The sequence below is a fragment of the Mirounga angustirostris genome, unplaced genomic scaffold (assembly GCF_029215605.1).
Source record: "Mirounga angustirostris isolate CCGP_5_RB_7025 unplaced genomic scaffold, mMirAng1.0.hap1 SCAF_4, whole genome shotgun sequence".
NCBI lineage: Eukaryota > Metazoa > Chordata > Mammalia > Carnivora > Phocidae > Mirounga > Mirounga angustirostris.
This window is the reverse complement of record NW_026991712.1, coordinates 148,829,890-148,854,409: the sequence shown is the minus strand read 5'-3', so window position 1 is coordinate 148,854,409 and position 24,520 is coordinate 148,829,890. Positions and strand designations below refer to the sequence as shown.

Here is a 24,520-nt window from a genome sequence, read left to right as displayed (position 1 = left end):
GTAAGATCCCCTCCCTCACCAGCTTCTTGCTTGAATAATGAGATAGTTCCTAAACTGTACTCTAAGAAGCTCAAAGGCTGGTTTTATTGAGTGGGATATGCAAATTTGAAGTCAGAGCTAAATAGTTCAGTAGAGGAGGGGTGGCTATCAATGCATCTTCTTTTTTGCCTGTCCCTTTTATGATTCTTACCCTTTCCTTTAGAATATTTATATAAGATTGGATTAAAGAGTATCAAATTGGGGTGCCTGGGTGGCTTATTTGGTTAAGCGTCCAGCTCTTGATTTTGGCTCAGGTCATGATCTCGGTCATGAGATTGAGCCCCATGTTGGGCTCTGCTTAAGATTCTCTCTCTTCTTCTCCCTCTGCCCCTTCTTCCCTTAAAAAAAAAAAAAAGTATCAAATTACTAACCTGTTGCATGTATCTATTCCTATGTAATAAATTACACCAAACCATAGTGGCTTAAAACTTTAATTATTATCTCTTCTGGTTAGGAATTGGCTGGGCTCAGCTAGGTGGTTCTCACTTAGGGTTTTCATGAAGCTGTAGCCAGACAGTGACTGGGTGTTGCTTGAGGCTTGCTCATTCAAATATGTAAAGGTTCATGGGCAAAATCACCTACATATGGCCTTTCCATGTGGTCTCTCTAGCATAATTAGATTTCAAGAGTGAGTATCCCAAAAAACTGTTACCTTTTACTTAGCTTTAAAAGTTATGTAGTATTCTTTCTGTTTTGCTCTGTTTGTTGAGGTAGTCATGAAGTTCTGCCCATGTTTAGAGGAAGGGGACATAAATTTCACCACTCTTGTAAGAAGATCATGTGGAATGGCAGGTACTGGAGCAGATATCTTTGCAAATATAATTTGCCACACCTAAATTAAGAGTCTTGTCTGTACTAGGATAAGAAACAAACAAAATGACTTTGGAAGATTGAATGCAATTTTGTACATACTGAGTTTAACTCCCTGTTAGACTTACTGGTGAAAATGTTAAGAAGTTTGGTTACTAAGCAGATACTGACTTTGTTCTGTGGTAAAAAGTATTAATCAGAGCCAAGATAGGAAACAGTATTTAACTGAGAATGTTTTCTAGTTTATCCTTCTTGTTTTCTTATTCTTTTTTTTTTTTTAATCCGAGGCCAGGATTGTGGAAATTACAGATTGTTCCCTATTTAACAATGGTTTGACTTTATGATTTTTTAGACTTTAGGATCATGCAAAAGCTGTACACATTCAGTAGAAACCATACATCAAATTGTGAATTTTGATTTCTTCCTAGGCTAGTGATGTGTGGTGTGATACTGTCTTGTGACTGGGCAGCAGCAGTGAGCCATGGCTCCCAGGCAGCCATGTAATTGCAAGGGTAAAGAGCTAATACACTTAAAACCATTCTGTACCCATACACCCATTCTGTTTTTTACTTTCAGTATGATATGCACTGAATTACATGAGATATGCAACACTTTATTATAAAATAAGCTGTTAGATGATTTTGCCCAGCTGTAGGCTAATGTAAGTGTTCTGAGCACGTTTAAGGTAAGCTAGGCTAAGCTATGATGTTTGGTAGGTTAGGTGTATTAAATGTGTTTTAGACTTAATGATATTTTCAACCTGCGTTTGGTTTTTGGGACATAATTCCATCATAAGTTGAGAAAGATCTGTATTACCTTCATAAATCTCTTCTGTTATAAACATGTCCACATCAGAGATTCTTATAAATCGCTTGCATTTTGTATTTTAAACATCATCTTTATTCCTGTCATTTTCCTTATAAGTTTATTTAAAAAAAATCTTGGTTTTTAAATTTTAGATGATTCTTCTTTCTCTTTCCCCATAAATAATTAAAATTTTAATCTTCTGTTATATATCCCAGGGAGATAATCTTTTAAAATCCTTGTCTTTCCTGTTTCCTTCCTTTTTCAGTTTTCATATTCGAAAGTAAAAATTTAAGTAGCTTGGGATTTTTTTTTTTAATTTTATTTATTTTAGAGCGAGAGCCAGGGAGAGGAGCAGAGGGGAAGGAACAAAGGGAGATGGAGAGGGAGAGGGAAAGAATTTTATGCTGAGCCTGGAGCCTGATGTGGGGCTCCATCTTAGGACCCTGAAATCACGACCTAAGCCAAAACCAAGAGTTGGATGCTTAACTGACTGAACCACCCAGGCAACCCTAGTTTGGGTTTTTATTAATTGAGATTCATGTATCCTCAGTTCTCTTTCCTGTTATTAACAAATAATAAACATTCATTCCAAGAAAAATTATGACTATAGAAGATTGAAAAAAATGTAAATCACCCAAACACTATCAAGAGATTCTTTATTATATTTTGGTGTATGTTTCTTAAGACTTTTAAGTTTTGAGGCACCTGGCTGGCTCAGTCAGTGGCGTATGCAACTCTTGATCTTGGGGTTGTAGGTTTGAGCCCTATATTGGGTGTGGAGATTACTTAAAATATTTTTTTTAAAAAAGAACTTTTAAGTTTTCCCCAAATATGGAATCTTACCATTTGTACCATTTTATAAATGGCTCCTTTCAATTGACATTTAGATTTTTCCCAATATTTTACTATTTTAACATCAATCTAACAGTTATTCCATATTTTTTATATTTATCCAATTATTTCCTTAAGGTAAATCTCTAGAATGTAATTATTACGTCAAAGTGCCTGTATTAATAATGATAAAATCTCCCAATTATTGTGCTTGATTGGCTCAGTCAGTGGAGCATAGGAATCTTGATCTCCAGGTCATGAGTTCAGGCCCCATGTTGGCTGTGAAGCCTACTTAAAAAAAAACAAAACAAAAAAACCCCAACCAATTATTTAAATCCTTGTCACTTTTTTTTTTTCTCTTCCACTAGAGAAATCTCTGTTTTTGTTTCTCACATGTTTTGCTTACTGTCCCTTTCTCCTACAACACACACATTCACAAATATTTATCAGGGTGGAAGAAAGCTTCATCATGAAGTTGATTACTTAAATATGGACTTCATTAACCTCATTTGATTTATCTTTTTGTGAAACATTTCTTGAACACTCTGTACTATGCCCTGGGTTACGGAGAATGAAGACATACTCATTGTTCTCAATGAACTGACAGTTCAGTGGGGAGGTATACAGGCATACTGATAATGTAAATTAATTTGGTAAGTGCTGCCATTTGTAGAGAGAAGACATGACATGAGTATAGGATGACTCTTCTAAAACAGCCTGTAGAGAATCAGGGAAGGCTTCCCAGGTTGAGTTGAGAGTGAGTTTGAGTTGAAACTTGGGTAATGAAAATTAGCTAGGCAAAGAAGAGTGGCAAAAGTGTCTCAATATAGGCACAGAACATGCAGTGATAGAGAAGCATGATAAAGCATCTCACAAGAAATATGGGTATTTTGTATGAATGGAGCTTAGGGAAGTAGTGGGAGAACAGTTTGGAAAAGAGGCAGAGACCAAGTTCTGAAAGAATCTCTATTGCCATACTAAAAACTATACTTCATTCTTGGGGGAAGAGATTAAGGGGATATATTCATTAGCTAGAAAAGCACAGTCAATCTGGGTAGTATTTGTGGTAACAAATGAAGACCCATCGCTGACATCCAGAGGTGTGTCCGTTAAGTAGGTGAGATAGGAGGGGGATAAGGTAAGAACTGATGAGGGCTTAAAATAAGGCAGTTGTAGAAATAGAAGGAGGGAGATGCATTTAGGAGCTATTTATTTGTCCCACTTGTCATGGGAGATGTGTTATATGCTATACTTAATTAAATCATCCTGGATATTTTGAATACCTACTATATGTGATAAGCACTGTTGGGGTCTTGGGATAAAAGGATGAACAAAGGGTTTCCTGCCTTGAGTGGCTTATTGTTTAGTGGAGTGCAACAGATTGTAAAGGGAGAAATTACCATGTAATGTGAAATGTGTTGTAGATATAAATGTATTATGAGAGCTTAGAGAACTAAGTGATTATTAATTTCACATTAGGAGGTGACATTGAGCAGAATCTTGAAGGCCTTCTGTGAAAAATTTTTTCCTTGTATCTTGAACTATATTTAAAACATTTTAGGGGTGCCTGGGTGGCTCAGTTGTTAAGTGTCTGCCTTCGGCTCAGGTCATGATCCCAGGGTCCTGGGATCGAGCCCCGCATCGGGCTCCCTCTCCCACTCCCCCTGCTTGTGTTCCCTCTCTCGCTGTCTCTCTCTCTCTCTCTGTCAAATAAGTAAATAAAATCTCGGGGGAAAAAAAACACGTTTTATACTGTATTTTATGTCGTATATCTATCTTGTTACTAAATTTCTTTTGTTCCTTCCAAAAAACAATTCCATAATGCCAAAAGGCGATGATAAGGCTCTACCGTAAAGTGCTCATTCTGGGCAAAAAGTACTAGATTACTGTCTCTTATCTGGAAAGCATGTTTTTATGTTGAGGTGAGGGAGGCACTACTTGTTGCTTGTCTATTTATCTGTCTTCCCCTTTGTTTTTCTAAACTATTTCTCAATTTATTTGTTAGGGCATTGGCAACTTTTAAGTCTACTTTTAAGAAAGAATACCATATTGGGACGCCTGGGTGGCTCAGTCTGCCTTAAGCTCATGTCATGATCCCAGGGTCCTGGGATCGAGTCCCGCATTGGGCTCCTTCCTCAGCAGGGAGCCTGCTTCTCCCTCTGCCTGCTGTTCTGTCTGCTTGTGCCCCCCGCCCCGAACAAATAAATAAATAAAATATTTTTTAAAAATAAGAAAGAATACCATATTATATTCCATTATGTGTTAGTTCTCGAAGATAAGAATGGAGACTTGTGGCTAAATAGGATGGATTGATCCCCCTCCCCCACACACTTATTTTCTTTCTTCCCTAAAACTCCACTGAATGACAGGAAGAAACAACAGAAAAGGAAACAACATTGGATGGGAGGGGAGGTTTCAATGAATGGAAAAAGTAAAATATAAGTTTTAGAACTAAAGAAGTAATAAATTGTGGAGAGAGATGTGATGAGAAGCAAGTCTACACCCCCACAGAACCTTAGAGAAACTTGTGGAGGCTCTAGGAATCTCTAAAGGCTTAGGTGAGATGTAGTGCTGAAAAAGAAATTGGTTGGAAGTCTGTACAAGGAGTGGTTAGATATGCTGGTATTCTACCCTAGTTTATGTAGCCAAGTAATGTTATTCTTTGTCCTGCAGGAAACTTAAAGGTTTATTTTTTGGAAGAATTGAATTATGAAAGCTTTGAGTTAAGGGATTCCAGGCATATCAAAAGTTAGGAATGAGGTACAGTGTTGAAAGTAGATTGACTAAGGGAAATGTAGTGTGAAGTCACAAATGTAAAGTTAAGAGCAGTCTCCTCCTTGTGTGATTTTCCTCTAGACACATTTAAGCTTCTTGGGGGAACGTATGGAGTTAGGTAGGCAGTTGGATTTAATCAGACTCAAGGCTTTGCCAGCTGAGGCTAAAGGTCAGAGGGATAAAATTCCAGAAGAAAAACCTGTGATGTTTGAGACAGTTACATAATATTATTGGACTTGCCTCATACATCAAAATAGATACAGACATACAGGATTTGACTTTGAATCTGTAGAATTAATTTTATTTATTAAAAAAAATCTTCAGTTAAATAGTTTAATTAGAGGTGAGGACCTTACTTTTGCCTTATTCATTTTGACCTTGGTACTTCTACCTCATATAGCCATTTCCTATTTCTGATATGATTAATTCCTTATTTGGTAGATGTAAGCCTGTTTCTTGGTATCAATAGCACCTCTCATTTAGAAAATGTAACAAATATGGGTGCCTGGGTGGCTCAGTTGGTTGGGCGACTGCCTTCGGCTCAGGTCATGATCCTGGAGTCCCGGGATCGAGTCCCGCATCAGGCCCCCTGCTCGGCAGGGAGTCTGCTTCTCCCTCTGACCCTCCTCCCTCTCATGCTCTCTGTCTCTCATTCTCTCTCAGATAAATAAATAAAATCTTTAAAAAAAAAAAAAAAGAAAATGTAACAAATACATATTTTTTTCAAGTTCTCAATAGATAGGAAAATCTTTCACCAGTGATTTTCATTCCATATTTTTTTTTAAAGATTTTATTTATTTATTCATGACAGAGAGAGAGAGAGAGAGAGGCAGAGGGAGAAGCAGGCTCCCAAGGAGCAGGGAGCCCCATGCGGGACTCGATCCCAGGACCCTGAGATCATGACCTGAGCCGAAGGCAGACGCTTAACCATCCGAGCCACCCAGGCGCCCCATTCCATATTTTTTTTTTAAAGATTTTATTTATTTATTTGACAGAGAGAGAGACAGCGCGAGAGGGAACACAAGCAGGGGGAGTGGGAGAGGGAGAAGCAGGCCTCCCGCTGAGCAGGGAGCCCGATCCGGAGCCCGATTCGGGGCTCGATCCCAGGACCCTGGGATCATGACCTGAGCCAAAGGCAGACTCTTAACGACTGAGTCACCCAGGTGCCCCCTTTCCATATTTTTTATTGGTCTCTGGAAACTTGAATTTTAGCTTTTTCCTTATTCTCTTATTTTTTAGTAAGTACATCATTTTCACATCAGATAGTGAATTATATTTGCAATAGTGCCAGGAAAATTTATTTTAGTGCCTATTATTTTTAAAATTAAGTGATGTTCATTAGATCGTATCTAAGATACCCTACTGTTCTGAAAATGCTGTGATTATATGTTAGGTATTTTATATGGATAATGTGAGATTCTTTTTTTTTTTTAAGGTTTGTTTATTTATTTGAGAGAGAATGAGAGAGGGAGCGCACATGAGAGGGGGGAGGGTCAGAGGGAGAAACAGACTCCCCGCTGAGCAGGGAGCCTGATGTGGGACTCGATCCCGGGACTCCAGGATCATGACCTGAGCCAAAGGCAGTTGCCCAACCAACCGAGCCACGCAGGCACCAAGATAATGTGACATTCTTATTTTATTCTGATTACAATTACTAATCTTGTTCAAGGCTAAATTAGGCTCTTAAAGAGTTTCAGGTTATCTCTGAGCAGCTTCAGAGGTATTTAAATTGGACTACTATAACTTCATGGATATTGTCATATATTCAGAAGAAGGAAATAACATTTGAGGAAGCTTTGGCAGCTTTGTTTTTTGCATACCCCTGACAGTAAAGGTTAATATTGGGCTAATAGATCCATTGCTTCTAAACAGTGGAAGAGGACTGGAATCATAAAAGATTCCATTTGGAGGAAAAATGGTTGTTTGGCAATAAAAATCTCAACGGGAAGCCTCTGAATCTCAGTTTAAGGATTCTGTTTGGGGGGGTGGACAGGAAAAAAAAAAATCCCACATTCTAGTGAAGTAGCAGTTTTACTAGCTTTGGATTCTTGGAGGGCCTATTGTAATACAAAATAAGTGGTATTTTTGTGAATTAACATAGTTAAAACCATTGGGAAGAAAGTGCCTGCCTTTGATGTTTCACTTCGTATTTTCCATTGACAATAAGAAATGTTAGGGGCGTTTGGGTGGCTCAGATGGTTAAGCATCTGCCTTCAGCTCTGGTCATGATCCCAGGGTCCTAGGATCGAGCCCCATGTCAGGCTTCCTGCTCAGCGGGAAGTCTGCTTCTCCCTCTCCCTCTACTGCTCCCCCTGCTTGTACTCTCTCACTCTTTCTGTTGAATAAATAAATAAAATCTTTAAAAAAAAAAAAAGAAAAGAAATGTTAAAAAATTCTTAACTGTTATTGAAATGTTTAACTTTTGGCCTTCTTACACAATAAAATGTGTCTGCTACATTTCATGCTGGCCAGGTCTTTGATTCTGAAGATGTAATTTATTATTTAAGCCCATAGCTTTCATTTGTTTGGCTATGATAGGTTTATATGAAGAAAATTAGGACTTACTGCTTTAGCAAATGTAATGAGCAATGTGTTTTTTTTTTTTCTTTAGAATCAAACAGAGCATACTGAATCAGCAGGACTGGCTGGTGGTGCGGCAAGCATCATGAGTAAGCACAGGGAGGTCTGTTCCTTATCACGTGTGTAAAGGGAAAAAGGTAAGAAAACCAGTGTTTTGTTTCTATTAGAGATTGAATTTAAGAAAACAACTAAGTCTATAGAAAATAATACTCATGTATGTATGCTGCTGGCTTCATTTTTAACATTGTCTCTTGTTAAATCAGGAGTGTGGTTTTAAAAAAAGACTTAAATCCAGAGCAAAGGGTATTTTTAAATAACTGTTGAATTATGTCAAAAATTCTAATTTCTCCTGCCAGTGCTTGGCTTTTTCCTTTTGGAGTCAACTTCCACTTTGAGGATAGAAAGGTAATTTCAGCATGAAAAAGAACATGAATTTGAGCAATATTGTTAAGAGAAAAAAAATCCAATTAATCTTATTTCTATTTCTTAGTCATCATGTAAGAGTTAAACAATTAAAGCTAATTTGGGGGCAGGGAATCAGAAATATAGATTTAATTAAATTATTTTACTTTGTATTTTTAGACTAATTGTGAAGAGCAATAATTTCCAGCAGAAAATTGGAAGTATTTTACTAATTCTTGTAGAGCAGGAATCATTGATTTTTTTTTTCCTGACTAGGAATCATGTGATTTCTTTCAGGGCTTACAATTACTGAAGGGGTAGAAAATGGTGGTGGGGGTGGAGGGTATGTGGGTGAGATTAGTTTCAGAAACTGATTATGCCATTCACTAATGGCATGTTGCATACTCTGGTTGAGTTCTTTGATTTTTCATGTAAGCTTTGAGGATAGAGGGATGAGCCTGACAGTGTGTGATAGGAGACTGAGCTCTTTCTCTCTTCAGTTGAGAGTGGAGTGGAGTGGCACTCAGTAGTGCCTTCCCCATCAAAACATTTGGGCCTGCAGCTGGAAGAGTATTTCTTGTACCCTAGCTACCTCATGTGAGGGTGTGTGAAGGGAGTGCCCTTTTCTGCCTTTACTGGGCAAAATCTTACTCTTCAGGCATTAATTACCTCTTTAGGAAGTTTTCAACCCACTGCAAAAACTATCAACAATAATAAATAGTAAATAATAAGGGGTAATCAGTTATTAGAATATTTGTCATAGTAGCTCAGAAATACACCCCCGCCTCAGTCTGATTTAGCTTCACCTCTTCCTTGGCTTCGTAGCACTCAGTGCATATATCAGTTGACACAGTGTTTTATATTTTAAGTTTACTCATCCATCTCCCCTATGAGACATTAGGCACTGTTAGGTCAGGGACATTGTCTTATTTGTCATTGTAATCTAATGACTAGGACAGTGCCTGGAACATAGTAGATGCTCAGTAATGTTTGGTACATGGATATACACATGTTCATTGTAATTAGTAGATAGCATAAAGAGGAAGTACCAGTGAAGAAAACATAAAAGGAGCAATCAGATCAGTGCTTTAAAAGTGGGACCCCCTAAGACTGAGATTTAAGAGAGTGTCCAAAAGGACTCTCGTCAATAGAATAAAAAAGAAGAGGTCTAGAAGCCCAACAACAAATGAAGAGGTCCTCAGGAAGGAGCTGTACTAAATTAAGTAATTATATGTCTTTTTTGAGCTATACAGGTATAATATTTAATGACTTCTATTTTGAATAAGAGTTGGATGCTTTTATAAGAAGACAAGTAAAGAATCCTGACATAAGGGGACCTGGCTGGCTCAGTTGGTGGAGCATATGACTCCTGATCTCAGGATCATGAGTTCAAGCCCCACATTAGGTGTGGAGCCTACTTAAAATTAATTAATTAATTTAAAAATGAATCCTGACATAGGATTTAAATCCTCTGGGAGACCCAGCTTATGCAGTGAGAAGACTGCCCCTCTCCCAAGTCCTCAGGAGACCACAGGTTATTCTTTGGAAGATGAAACTGAAGATGCTCAAGACTTGGGGACACTAAACATAACAAATCAGGGATGAGGCACCATAGGAAAGCCGAAGGATTAAGGGAAATCCTTTATATTGAAAAGTGAGACCCTTCCCCTCACTCCTTCCTCTACTTTTCTTTCAGAAGGTAATTGTCTGGTACTATATCTTTTTCCTCCCTTGTAGAAGATTATATGAGTCCTCTCCGGAGTCTAAAGAAAAGACTTATCTATACTGGCATTGAGAGGTCTCCCCATGAGATAGCTATGTTCCTACCTGATCAACATGCAGTGGAAGCCTCCTGGTTGAGAAGCCAAGTATGCAGATCTTGCAGTTGGCTTTTAGTAGTTCCATTGATTCAATAGATAGGCATTTGGGGAAAGCATCCAATGAGAAAGACAGCAAAAGTACAAAAGATGAACTTGAAGGAAATAATACTGGAAATAGAAGAAAGTTTGAGGAAAAAACCCCAAAAAACAATAGGTAATTAGTAATTGCATCAGACAGGTAAGAGAAGAAATTATATTCATGAAATAAGATGCTGTAAAAATCATTAGAAAAAGAAAGTGCTCTGGAAATTTAAAATATTATAGACACTTTTGGTGCATTTAAAAAAATTTAAACTATCTCAAGCTTATAGAAAAGTCACAAGTACAAAGAACTTTTTTTCTCTGAACCATTTGAGAATAAGTTGCTAGCTGCTGCATGCCCCATCCCCTTTGAAACTGTGTTTCTGGCAAACAAGGACATTCTCCTACATAACCACAATACATTCATCAAAATCAGGAAATTAATTTTGATTCATTACTACCATCTAATTCTCAGATCTTATTCAAGTTTTGCCAGATGTACAAATAATGTCCTCTATATCAAGAGGATCTAGTTTAGAATCACGTGTTGCATTTAGTTGTCATGTTTCTGTAGTCTCCTTCCATTTGGAACAGTTCTGCAGTCTTTGACTCTTTTGACCTTGTCACTTTTGAAGATTGCAGACCAGTTATTTTGTAGAATGTTCCTTAGTTTTGGTTTGTCTGATGTTTCCTCCTGACTAGATTCAGGTTATGCATTTTTGCGGGAATATCACAGAAGTGGTACTATTTTTGTTTTTAATTAATACATTTTTTTTTTTTTGAGCAGTTTTAGGTTCATAGCAAAATGGAGCAGAAATTAAAGGTCGTTTCCATAACCCCCCGACTGTCCCCACCCCCTACCTCACTTCTCCCAATATTGACATTGCTGTGTCCTTTTCATTGCAGCCTATCAAAGAGCACAGATTTCCATTTGTCACATTACTGATGATGCTCACTTTGATACTTGTGTAAGGTGGTGTCTGCCAGGCTTTGCTGCTCAAGTTACTCTTTTTTTGCTTTGGTAATTAGTATTTTTGTGGAGAGGAACTTTGAAGCTATGTAAATATCCCTTCCTCCTCATACTTGGGACTCATTCATTCATATTGCAAAGACTCATGGTTCTCTTTTTTATTCAGTGGGCTATAATCCATTGCTATCTTTATTTATTTTGATTTTCTTATTTAGCCTGTGGGAACTCCTTCAGGCTGGTTTCTTTGTCCTTTTGACATGTGCCCATCATTCTTGGAGCATATACTTGCTTTCCAGCGCACAAGATACCCAAGATTGTTCTTTTTTTTTAAAATTGAAATATAATTCACATACCATAAAATTCATTCTTTTAAAGTGTGTAGAGTCCAATGGTTTTTATATATTTACAGAGCTGTGCAGTCATCACCACTGTGTAGTTCCATAACATTTTTATCATCCCAAAAAGAAATCTTATATCCATTAGTAGTCATTTCCTGTTTCCCTCCCAGTTCCCCCCAGCACCTGACAATCATGAATTAATTTTCTGTTTCTATGGATTTGCCTATTCTGGATAGTCCATACAAATGGAATCATATATAGCTTTTTGTGTCTGCTTCTTTACCTTAGTATATCCAAAATTTATTCATGTTGTAGTATACAGCAGTACGTCATCTATTTTTATTGCCCTATAATATCCCACTTTGTTGATATACCATCCCACACTTTATTCATCCATTTATCAGTTGATATATATTTGGGTTGTTTCCACCTTTTGGCTGTTGTGAATGATGTTGCTTTGAGCATTTGGGGATGAGTTTTTGTGTGAATATGTTTTCATTTCTCTTGGGTATAAACCTAGGAGTGGAATAGCTATGCCATAAGGTAACACTGTTTAACTTTTTGAGGAACTGCCAAACTGTTTCCCAAAGTTGCAACATCATTTTACTTTCCTTCTAGTAATGTGTGAGAGCTCATATTTCCTTACATCCTCATCAAAGCTCTTGTATTTTTTCTACTCCAGCTGTGGAATTGGCCATTTCCCCGTGGAGCCCTGCTTCCTTTCAGTGGATAACAATACTTAGAACAAATCTGGTGTGAGGTATATGCTCTTTGCTACTTGAAGTAGAGATGGAGTTTTGCTGCTCCAAGATCCTGTGCACAGAGCTAGAAAATATACCTGTGTGTGTGTGTGCAGACACACACATTTACATCTATATCTATTGTGCGCAGACACACACACATTTACACCTGTATCTGTTGCTGTAAGTGTCCGTGTTCCTTGAAGTCTATGAGTTCATACTGATCTCGAATTCCAAACCAACACTGCGGGGTTCTTTCTGGTTTTCACCTTTTGTACATTTAACTCTCTTCTCTAACATTGAGAAACCTTGCTCCTGTTGCCCTTCATGTAGTCACTTAATTTGATCCATCTCTACATGTAAACCGATCTCCTATCACCTTCTCCTTCCTCTGGCCCTTCTCATCCTGCTCAGGCTCTGACCTGCCACCCTGTACTGCACTCTTACATCTCCTCACCCCTCCTGCATGTGGACTCTTCTCATCCCCAAGCCAGACCATCCCCTTCATGTGGATGCCCTCCTCACCTCTCTTGGGCTCTGACACCCCATGCTGCACTGTCCTTCTGCACAGACGGCTTCCTCACCCTGCTGGGTCTTTGACACCTTATGTTGGGCCACTGTAACACAAGGACATCTATTTTACCACACTTGGGCTCTGACTCCCCCTTACACAGATGCTCTCTTCATCCTGCTCCCATGTCTACTGAATTTTTCATAACTTTTTCCCTTTTATTATTTTTTTTTCAACTTTTTATTTTGTAGTAATTATAGACCCCCAGGAAGTTGTAAAGGTAGTATAAAGAGTTCCTGTGTACCCTTCATTTACCCAGTTTTTCTCATTGGTTACATCTTGCATTAACTATAGAAAACATAAAAACCAGGAAATTGACATTTTATTTATCCATTCATCAATTGATAGATATTTAGTTGTTAGCACCTTTTGGCTGTTATGAATAAAGCTGCTGTGAGCATATTCATGAATGTGTATCTCTCCCATTTGTCACATGTAGATTAGTGTAACCACCATTGCAGTTCAAGCTATAACACAATTCTATCACCGCAGAGATCTTCCTTGTATTTTTTCTTCATAGTCACATGCACTCTCCTCTCCCTGCTTTCTCATATTTAATGACTTTTTAAAATTAAAAACATTATTATTACAAGTCACAGGAAGAGCTAAGCATAGAGATAAACCATATTATAGTCAAGAATAGAAAGACTTAATATCATTCCCAATCATGAGTGAGGGGCAGGGTAGGAATTCTAATTTCTGAAAGTTGATTTTATTGGCATTCTGTTCCATCCTGTTCCATTACTGAGTCTTGGAGCCACTTGGGATAGTTTTTTTCCCAGCTCCTGGCTTTATTCAGAGAGCCCAGTATGGCCCCTTCCACTGCAGAAACTTCTGTTAAGTTTGTAGCCAGTAATTCCCATCCTCCCTGCTAGCTTCTGAATCCTAGGTCTGGTGCTGTCTAGTTTTGTAACCCCTGTGGACTGACATCCTTGAGTTTTCACTCATTGCTGTGGCTTGCTTGCTTCTTGGTTTATGTATATTTCCCTTTCTTGCTTTTGAATTTGTATAAACTATTTTAAAATAATCTATTTTTTCCAGAATTTCTATATTCAGAGTGAAAAGGAATGCTTCCTACCACCAGCTCAGTATTCTGTTTTTCTTTTGAAAAATTTTAAGCCTATAGAAAAATTGAAAAATAATACAATAAAGACCCATATATCCTTTACCTAGATTCATCAGTTTTTACCATTTTGCTTCTTTTTTGAACACCTCTCTTCCTCTCTCCCTCCTTCTCTTTTTCCTCCCCCCCCCCACTCATACACACGTTCATATACTTTTCTTTTTCTGAATCATTTGAAAGTTAAATACAGATAATACATGGGGCACCTGGGTGGCTCAGTCATTAAGCATCTGCCTTCGGCTCAGGTCATGATCCCAAGGTCCTGGAATCAAGGCCCGCATCTGGCTCCTGCTCAGCGGGAAACCTGCTTCTCCCTCTCCCACTCCCCCTGCTTGTGTTCCCTCTCTCGCTCTCTCTGTCAAATAAATAAAATCTTTCAAAAAAAAAATACAGATAATACAATACTTCTTCCCTAAATAGTTGAGCAGACATTTCTGAAGAGTAAGGACATTCTCCTACAAAATCAAAATACCATTATCACATCTAAGAAAAAGATTATTAATATTGTTTCACCCAATATATAGTCCAGATTTCTTGGATTGTCCTCTAAATGTGATTTTTTGCTGTGTACATATATGTGTGTGTTTTCTTTTTTTTTTTTTTTAAAGATTTTATTTATTTATTTGACAGAGAGAGAGAGAGAGAGGGAACACAAGCAGGGGGAACAGCAGAGGGAGAGGGAGAAGCAGGCTTCCCGCAGAGCAAGGAGCCCCATGCGGGACTCAATCCCAGGACCTTGGGATCATGACCTGAGCCAAAGGCAGATGCTTAACCAACTGAGCCACCCAGGCATCCCTGGAATGATGGTTTTTATAACACTGAATTTTTTGGAAAGTTCAGAACAGTTGTCTTAATGGAATGCCTTACATTCTAGATTTGTCAAATTGTTTCTTCAGGATTCAATTAAGGTTAAACATTTTTGGCGAGAATACTATGTTGGTAATGTCTTAAACTTCTCATTGCATCACATCAAGGGATGCATCATGTTAAACTTTTTAACATGTTAAACTATATTTAACTATTGTTAAACAGTTGGTGATGCTAAGTTTGATCATTTGGTTTAGGTAGTGATTTTTTACTTTTTTCTATAAACATATATTTTCTCCTTTGTGATTAATTATCTGTGGGCTACTACTTTGAGACACTGTGAGTATTTTCTTCCCCAATAGCCATTTATCTAAAGGCTTTAGCATTCATTTTTGATGCTGGCCTGAATCATTAATTATCATCGGGGTTCAGTACAGCTTCTTGACCAGCTGTTTATACAATAGTCCCTGCTTATTTATTGGGGATATGTTCCAAGACTCCCAGTGGTGCCTAAAATTATGGATAGTACCAAAACCTATATATTACTGTTTTTTCCTATACATACATACCTATGATAAAGTTTAATTTCTCATTTAGACAAAGTAAGAGATTAACAGCAGTAACTAATAATAAAATGAACAATTATAACAATATACTGCAATAAGATTTATGTGAATGTGCTATAGGGCTTCCCATTGCTTAAAGTAATACAATACCTTTCTCAGACTGGCATTCCAAGGCTTGCATAATATGATGCCTATCTACCTTTCCAACTGTGTCCTAATGTTAACTATATAAATAAATTCTTGATCCAGTTTCACTGATCCCTCAATAATTGCCCACCCTAGGTAACCCCTTGTATGTCTCTCCCTGTTTGAAATTTCACTTCTATATCTTGCCATCTGGAATATCTGTTAAAATTTTTCCATCCTTCTGGACCCAGCTCAAATCCATAAATAAAGCCTTCCTTGACCATCCAGATGGTGGTCCTGCCCATTTCTTGAACTTTTATAGTACTTACTCTGTAGCACTTATCTGTTAATTTCAATCGACAAATTAAGTAGTACTTTGTGTCTCTTGTACTGTGTTATTAAAATCATTTATTATATTAATTTTCTTATTTAGCATTGTTTACCATTAATTAAGTTATAAGCTTCTGATGTTAAGGATGATATCTGAGAATTAAACTGATTATAATACCCTGCACACGATCCTGGAGTCCCAGGATCGAGTTCCGCATTAGGCTCCCTGCTGAGCAGGGAGCCTGCTTCTCCCTCTGACTCTCCTCCGTCTCATGCTGTCTCTCCATCATTCTCTCTCTCTCTCAATAATAAATAAATAAAAATCTAAAAAAAAAAAATACCCTGCACACAGTAGATGCACAATAAATATGTTGGATCCAATTATTTATTAATATTTTATATATAATGACTATGAAATGCTGAGTATTGTAGTTGTATATTAAATGTGCTAGATGGTGTGTTGTGAGAAATTTCATTCATGCTCTTAGCATTAGAAAGTTTAAATATGCAGTTTTTATCAAAATAAAATGGCATGTATATGAACATGATTTTGAACTATAAATCATGACACACAAAAGATAGATTTAAGAAAAACTATTAAGGGATTATTATGCAGCCTATTTGTCTACCTAAACTTAAATTATTTAACAGGAGCCAATCAATAAATAAAAGTTGATTGAATGAATAATCATGAGGAAATACTTGAATAAATCCATAAAGTCCCCTGAGCTTTTCTTTTTAAATAGGTAAAATGAAAGAAATAAAATTCACACTTTTATATGTCTCAGAGGAGAAACACTGTAAGTCAAAGAAAATTCACCACATTTTATATTTACCTTAAATTTTGTGATAGCAGGATAGTACATTTTTTATTTTCCCTCTTTTTTTTTTTTCAAGATTTTATTTATTTATTCATGAGAGACAGAGAGAGAGAGAGAGGCAGAGGGAGAAGCAGGCTCCCAAGGAGCAGGGAGCCCGATGCATCGGGACTCGATCCCAGGACCCTGGGATCATGACCTGAGCTGAAGGCAGACGCTTAATGACTGAGCCACCCAGGCATCCCTTATTTTCCCTCTTCTTACGTTTTCTTTACTCAGACATTTTAGGGGAATTGTGATATTATCTCCCCTCGATCTGCCTCCCTGTATGCCAGTAAGAAGCCAAACAGAATTTTCAGTTTGGGAAGAACATTTTGAGAAATTAAGGAGATAGATAAGTATGGGGATCATTATAATAGAGGGGAAAAAATGGGATAGTATTTACTGAACAACTACTATATGTTCTTGGCATTTTGTTAAGTGGGTGACACACCTAGTATATGTGCCCACAGAATGCTTTTAGATGAATTAACACCAAGAAAGACTTAGAAATGATGCTTGAAAAAAAGAGGTTTAAAAAGAAAAACCAAGGGGTGTTTGCCTGGCTCAGTCAGTAAAGCGTTCGACTTGATCTCTGGGTCTTGAGTTTGAGCGCAATGTCAGGTGTGGAGATTATTTCAAAAAGAATCTATTAAAAAGAATGACCAAATCAGAATCATTGTTAACATTTTGGAACTGATATCCCGCATCCCCATGCTTGCTTGAACTTTCTTGTTCCATTTGGGAACAATTCTTTAAAAGCTTTCTTTTCGGGGCACCTGGGTGGCTCAGTCGGTTAAGCGGCTGCCTTCAGTTCAGGTCATGATCCCAGGGTCCTGGGATCGAGTACTGCGTCAGGCTCTCTGTTCAGCGGGGAGCCTGCTTCTCCCTGTCCCTTTGCCTGCTGCTTCCCCTGCTTGTGCTCTCTCACTCTCTGTCAAATAAATAAATAAAATCTTTAAAAATAAATATATAAAATAAAAGCTTTCTTTTCAAATAGAAATGTAGTTTTATCTCAAGGAAATGATTTCTCTCTCGACATCTGGACTTTATCTTTTGAAACATATCCTATTCAAATGCACCAAGTTTGTCTTCTGTAATTATATTTTGATTATTGTCAGCTTACAGGTTTCTAGACTTTATTAGCTTAAAGATCTTAGAATACGTCTAGTGGTTTGATAAATTTTATAGTGTACCATGGTCTGAATAGATTTATAAGAGATTTTATTCTTATATATTTAAGATTTATAAATTATATAAATATTTTTTATGCATAAATCTATATGTATTTTTCACTTTTTTCCAGTTTATTGAGATATAATTGACAAATAACATTGTATTAGTTTAAGGTGAACAACATAATGATTTGATGTATGTATATATTGGTGATAATTACCACAATAAGTTTAGTTAATGTTGATCACTTCACACATAGTTGTGGTATGTGTATTTTCGTTTCTTTTTTTATTTTTATTTATTTTTAATTTTTATTTATTTTTTTTAAAGATTTTTATTTATTTGAGAGAGAGAATGAGAGAGAGAGAGCACATGAGAGGGGGGAGGGTCAGAGGGAGAAGCAGACTCCCTGCTGAGCAGGGAGCCTGATGCGGGACTCGATCCTGGGACTCCAGGATCATGACCTGAGCCGAAGGCAGTCGCTTAACCAGCTGAACCACCCAAGCACTCTCATTTCTTTTTTTTAAAGATTTTATTTATTTACTTGACAGAGAGAGACACAGCGAGAGAGGGAACACAAGCAGGGGGAATGGGAGAGGGAGAAGCAGACTTCCCTCTGAGCAGGGAGCCCTATGCGGGGCTCAATCCCAGGACCCTGGGACCATGACCTGAGCCGAAGGCAGACGCTTAATGACTGAGCCACCCAGGTGCCCCTGTATTTTTATTTTTTAAAATAAATACCTAGCAGAGGAATTGCTGAATCATGTGGTAGTTCTATATTTAATTTTTTGAGGAACCTCCATACTCTTTTTTTCATACAGTTTGCATTCCCACCAACAGGGTACAAGGGTCCCTTTTTCTCTATGTCCTCGCCAACACTTGTTATTTCTTATCTTTTTGATACTAGCCATTCTAACAGGTGTGTTTGTGGTTTTCATTTGCATTTCTCTGGTGATTAGTCATGTTGAGCATCTTTTCATGTGTCTGTTGGCTGTCTGTGTGTTTTTTAATTGGATTGTTTGGGGTTTTTTTGCAGCCAAGTTGTATGAGTTCTGAATATATTTTGGATATTAACCCTTATTGGATATATGATTTGCAAATATTTTCTCCCATTCAGTAGGTTGCTTTTCATTTTGGTTATGGTTTCCTCAGCTGTGCAGAAGCTTTTTAGTTTGATGTAGTTCCACCTGTTTATTTTTGCTTTTCTTGCCTTTGCTTTTAGAGTCGAATACAAAAACTCCTCTCTAAGACCAATGTCAAAGAGCTAATTACTGCCTTATGGTTTCAGGTCTTATGTTCAAGTCCTTAATCCATGTTGAATAAAGTTGACCTTTGTGTTAAGTTGATCTTTGTGTATGGTATAAGATAGGTGTATGGTTTCATTCTTTTGCATGTGCCGGTCCAGCTTCACCAACACTGTTTATTGAAGAAATTATCCTTTCTTATATATTGTTGGCTCCTTTGTCATAAATTAATTGACCATATGTGTGTTGTTTTATTTCTGGGATCTCTTTTCTGTTCCATTGATTGATGGGTCTGTTTTTATGCCAATACCATACTGTTTTGATTACTATAGCTTTGTAATACGGTTTGAAATCAAGAATTATGATGGTTCCAGCTTTATTCTTTCTCAAGGCTGCTTTGGCTATTCAGGATCTTTTGTGGATCCATACAAATTATTGGATTTTTAAAAGTTTTTGTGAAAAATGCCATTGGAATTTTGATAGGGATTGCATTGAATCTGTAGATTGTTTTGGGTAGTATGAACATTTTAACAATATTGATTCTTCTTTTTTTTTTTTTAAGATTTTATTTATTTGAGAGAGAGAGAATGAGAGAGAGAGCACATGAGAGGGGGGAGGGTCAGAGGGACAAGCAGACTCCCTGCTGAGCAGGGAGCCCGATGCGGGACTCGATCCAGGGACTCCAGGATCATGACCTGAGCTGAAGGCAGTCGCTTAACCAACTGAGCCACCCAGGCGCCCAATATTGATTCTTCTAATCCATGAACCCAGAATATCTTTCTGTCTGTGTTTTCCAATTATTTTATCAGTGTCTTCAGAGTACAGATCTTTCACCTCCTTGGTTAAGTTTATTCCTAGGAATTTTATTCTTTTTGATGTAATCGTAAATGATATTGTTTGCTTAATTTCTCTTTCTGATAATTTGGTGTTAGTGTATAGAAACCCAGCTGATTTTTGTGTGTTCACTTTAAAAAAATTTTTTTAAATTTAAATCTTAATTAAACTTAATTACTTAATTTTAATTAAAAAAATTTAAAACTCTTTGCCATACTTGGGGCTTAACTCACAAACCAGAGAACAAGAGCTGCATGCTCTACTGACTGAGTCAGCCAAGCACCCCTTGTGTGTTGACTTAATCTTGCAATGTTACTGAATTCGTTTATTCCAACAGGTTTTGTGTGTGTGTGTGTGTGTGTGTGTGTGTGGAGTCTTTAGGGTGTTCTATATATAATACCATGTCACCTGCAAGTGCAGATAGTTTTACTTCTTCTTTTCTGATTCAGATGCCTTTTCTTTTTCTTTCTAACTGCTTTTGCTAGGAATTCCAGTATTATGTTGAATATAAGTGGTGAGAGTGAGTATCCTAGTCTTGTTCTTGATCTTAGAGGAAAAGCTTTTAGGTTTTCACTGCTGAGTATGATGTTAGCTGTGGGCTTGTCATAGATGGCCTTATTATGTTGAGGTGTGTTCTCTACCCACTTAGTTGAGGATTTCTGTCATAAATGTGTGTTGAATTTTGTTAAATGCTTTTTCTGCTCTATTGAGATGATCATATGATTTATCCTTCATTTTGTTAATATGGTACTACATTGATTTACAGATGTTGAACCATCCTTGCATCCCTATAGTAAATCCCACTTGATCATGGTATATGATCTTTTTAATGTATTACTGAATCTGGTTTGCTGATATTTTGGTTTTGGATTTTTGTATCTATACTCATCAGGAATATTGGTCTGTAATTTTCCTTTCTTGTAGTGTCCTTACCTGGTTTTGGTATCAGAGTAATGCTGGCTTTGTAAAATGAGTTCAGAAGTGTTCCCCCTTCTTTTATTGTTTGGAAGATTTTAAGAAGCATTACTATTAATTCTTTTTTTTCTTAAGATTTTTTATTTATTCATTTGAGAGAGAGAAAGTGAGCAAGAGCATGAGCCAGGGGGTAGGGTCAGAGGGAGAGGGAGAAGCAGACTTCCTGCTGAGCAGGGAGCCTGATGCAGTGCCTGGGATCATGACCAGAGCTGAAGGCAGACGCTTAATCAGCTGAGCCACACAGGCGCCCCAGTTCTTTTTTTAATGTTTGATAGAATTCATCAGTGAAGCCAACTGGTCCTAGACTTTTCTTTGTTGAGTGGTTTTTAATTACTGATTCAATCTTCTTATTAGTAATTGGTCTGTTCAGATTTTCTATTTCTTTGTGATTCACTCTTGGTAGGTTGTATTTGTCTAGGAATTTATTCATTTCCTTTAGGTTTTCCAATTATTTAGTGTATAATTATTCATAGTAGTCTCATGATCATTTGTATTTCTGTTATCAGTTGTAACGTCTATAAATTAAATTTAAGTAATTGAAAGTGTAATATAAATTTGATCTACTTTCTAGGTTTAAACAAGTCTCTTGAGTGGTGTTTCCTCACCGATGGAGAATTACTTCCAAGCAGAAGCTTACAACCTGGACAAGGTATTGGATGAATTTGAACAAAACGAAGGTGAGAATTTATTTTGGTGAATCTATTTGAATACATTTATGATATGGAGAATGTGGGATTATAAGAGGATGCAACACTTTAGGGCGCCTGGGTGGCTCAGTTGGTTAAGCGACTGTCTTCGGCTCAGGTCATGATCCTGGAGTCCCTGGATCGAGTCCCATATCGGGCTCCCTGCTCAGCAGGGAGTCTGCTTCTCCCTCTGACCCTCCCCCCTCTCATGTGCTCTCTCTCTCTCATTCTCTCTCTCTCAAATAAATAAATAAAATCTTTAAAAAAAAAAAAGAGGATGCAACACTTTAAAAAAATAGAATGACTTAATAACTTAATGATAATAGTATTTTAATACCCAGAGGAAGAACTAACAGTTATTATTTTATTTATTTGTTTGACAGAGAGAGAGAGACAGCGAAAGAAGGAACACAAGCAGGGGGAGTGGGAGAGGGAGAAGTGAAGCAGGCTTCCTGTGGAGCTGGGAGCCTGATGTGGGGCTCAATCCCAGGACCCTGAGATCATGACCTGAGCCGAAGGCAGACACTTAACAACTGAGCCACCTGGGCACCCCAAGAACTAACATTTTTTAGCACTATGTGCCAGATACTATGCTAAAGCATTTACATGGACTGTATTATTTAGTCTTTAAAATAATCCGATGAAAGTCGATCTTATCTACATTTTATAGATGAGAGGCACAGAGAGATTAAGCAATTTCCCCAAAGTTAGTTGACTAATAAGTGGCAGAATGATTAATATCCAGGCAGTATAATACTAGAGCCTGAACTTTCTTTATACAACCAATTTATGGTCAAGAAAAGCTTTAGAATGTGTGATTGTATTTCCTAAACTAAGAAAGATAACTTGTTGCCTATTGATTGACCAATAAAGATACATTTTAAACCTAATTTTAAAAGATTTATAGTTTTAAGTTACTGCCAAGATGGTTAGGTAAAATGTCTGCCTAAGATTCACTTCATTTAGGAAAACTTTTTGCTTAAATTTCTCTCAGTATGATTTAAATGGATAAGCCATAATTAATTAGATCCCTCCTACCCTGATATTCTCTGTTTTGTTTTTTTTTTTGAGATTTATTTATTTGAGAGAGCACAGAGTTGGCTGGGGGGAGAGGTGGGGAAGAGCAGAGGGAGAGAGAGAAGCAGGGAGCCCAAGATGGGGCTCGATCCCAGGACCCTGAGATCATGACCTGAGCCAAAGGCAGACACGTTTAACCAACTGAGCTACTCAAGTGCCCTTTGATATTCTCTATTTCTAAGGGGGAAATGGAATGTAACAAGTTTACAAAGTGATGTGTTTCCATCTGAAGTCCATGATTTTAGAAATGGTCTCCAAACCTTTATTATATCCAGTGATTCAGGTTGTTCTTGGATAGTAGTTGAGAAGAGAGATTAATTTTAATGTTGTTGCTTTGGGTCTGTGATAGAGTAAGCCTTATATAGAATTATGGGAGTAAGGAAGGAAAAGGGAGAAGGAAGGATACATGGAATAGCCTGCTATTCTCATATTTTACCACTGATGACCCAAAGCTACTCCATAGCCATAGAATTCATGTAAATGTGAAATTAATCATTTGGGATTTTATTGGATCTACATACCAAGGTGGAAGGGATGTTTTCCTCTCAATTTCAGTCATTTATACAGATAATTTCTCAGTCCTTTCTTTGGTTTGGCCCTCTGTGTATCACAGTTACTTGTTATGAGATACCTAATCACTTGAGTAGTATAATTCTAGAATACCATTGACTCGAATAAAACTGTTAGTTCATTACATCATTCTCTTTATGACTTCTGTAGATGCTAGTAGGGTACTTCGTATATAGTTGATTTTGAATGTATTTTTGTTGTATCAGTAAAAATTGTCTTTTAGTTCAAAAATACAGCATTCGCTTATAAAAAAATAATTCCTTTAGAAGGAGAAGAACTTCAGAAGCCAGATTCTTGTTTGGAACTATGTTGTTTATTTGTTTTGAACTATTTTTTAAAAATCTTAGTACTAGTTGCATTAAAACTACCACCTCTAGCCTGGTATCTTTTCAAGTATATTTTAAATAAAGTGATTTTTCATTTTGTGTTTATTTCCTTCTTTAAATGAAAAATATACCACATACAAACTGTGATAACACTAGATAATTTACATTATACCCATGTAGTAGGTGATTAAATAATGACATTTTTAATAACTGATCTAACATTCTTGTTTGAATATTATTAAATATTCTTAGAAGAAGCAGCATTTCCTTTTTATTTCCATGAACCATCTTGGAAATAATGATTTCTTTTTTTAAAGGAAGCATATGTTATTAAATTTCAAGTCTTTGCTAGCCCAAATTTGGGCAACTCATGATTTAACACTCAGAGGATTCAAGACCATTCTCTACACATTTTGATGTTTTATGGCCTTTACAATCTGCCCTTTCAGTTCCTTTTACTACTTCCTTACACTAATTCTTTTTTCAACCCAAACTGATTTACTTATTGCTCTCTCAGATTGTTGTGTTTGGGACTATACTTGTTCCCCCTTAAGAATGACCTCTTTTCCAGACTGAAATAAAATTGTCTTTGAAGCCCAGCCATTTCTTCCTGCTTCTATGAATTCCAGCTTGCTACCTCAGCCTCTAAAATATCTTTCTTCTCTGAATTTATTTTCTGTACGTAATAGTTTTCAAATACTATGCTGTCCTGTACTGCTAATTAGATACTCATGTGTACTATATCTGTTTCTTATTTTTCCAACTAGATTATGTACTTCTTGGAGGCCAGAGCTATCATTTAATCTTCATGCTCCTTAAGCACAATGCTTTTACTATGGTAGATACTCACTTAGCATATATTTATTGTGTACCTACTATCGCTTCTCGGCCTTTTGGCTAAGATCAAGTGTAGTATCTGTTCTTATCAGTTTATTGTGTACCTACTACATACCAGGCACAATGCAAAGTCAGGACTTACATTGATGGAGAGAAATGGTTTCTGTCTGAAAAAGTCAGGTAGAAGCCATTGCAATACAGTGTAGTAAATGCTTAACTAGA

At 37.1% G+C, this 24,520-nt stretch overlaps 1 protein-coding gene and 1 pseudogene across 2 annotated transcripts in view; both read left to right on the top strand.

The window, feature by feature from the left end:
- Positions 1-24,520, top strand: part of ZFYVE9 (zinc finger FYVE-type containing 9) — a 190,709-nt gene that overhangs the window by 54,383 nt on the left and 111,806 nt on the right. For both annotated transcript variants that reach the window (XM_045897698.3, XM_045897697.3), the window contains exons 2-3: positions 7,874-7,979; positions 21,374-21,479. In XM_045897698.3, the coding sequence (XP_045753654.1) occupies positions 21,410-21,479 (70 nt within the window). In that variant the 5' untranslated portion in view covers positions 7,874-7,979; positions 21,374-21,409. The remainder of the gene's footprint in view (positions 1-7,873; positions 7,980-21,373; positions 21,480-24,520) is intronic.
- Positions 24,339-24,490, top strand: LOC135364267 (U2 spliceosomal RNA; annotated as a pseudogene).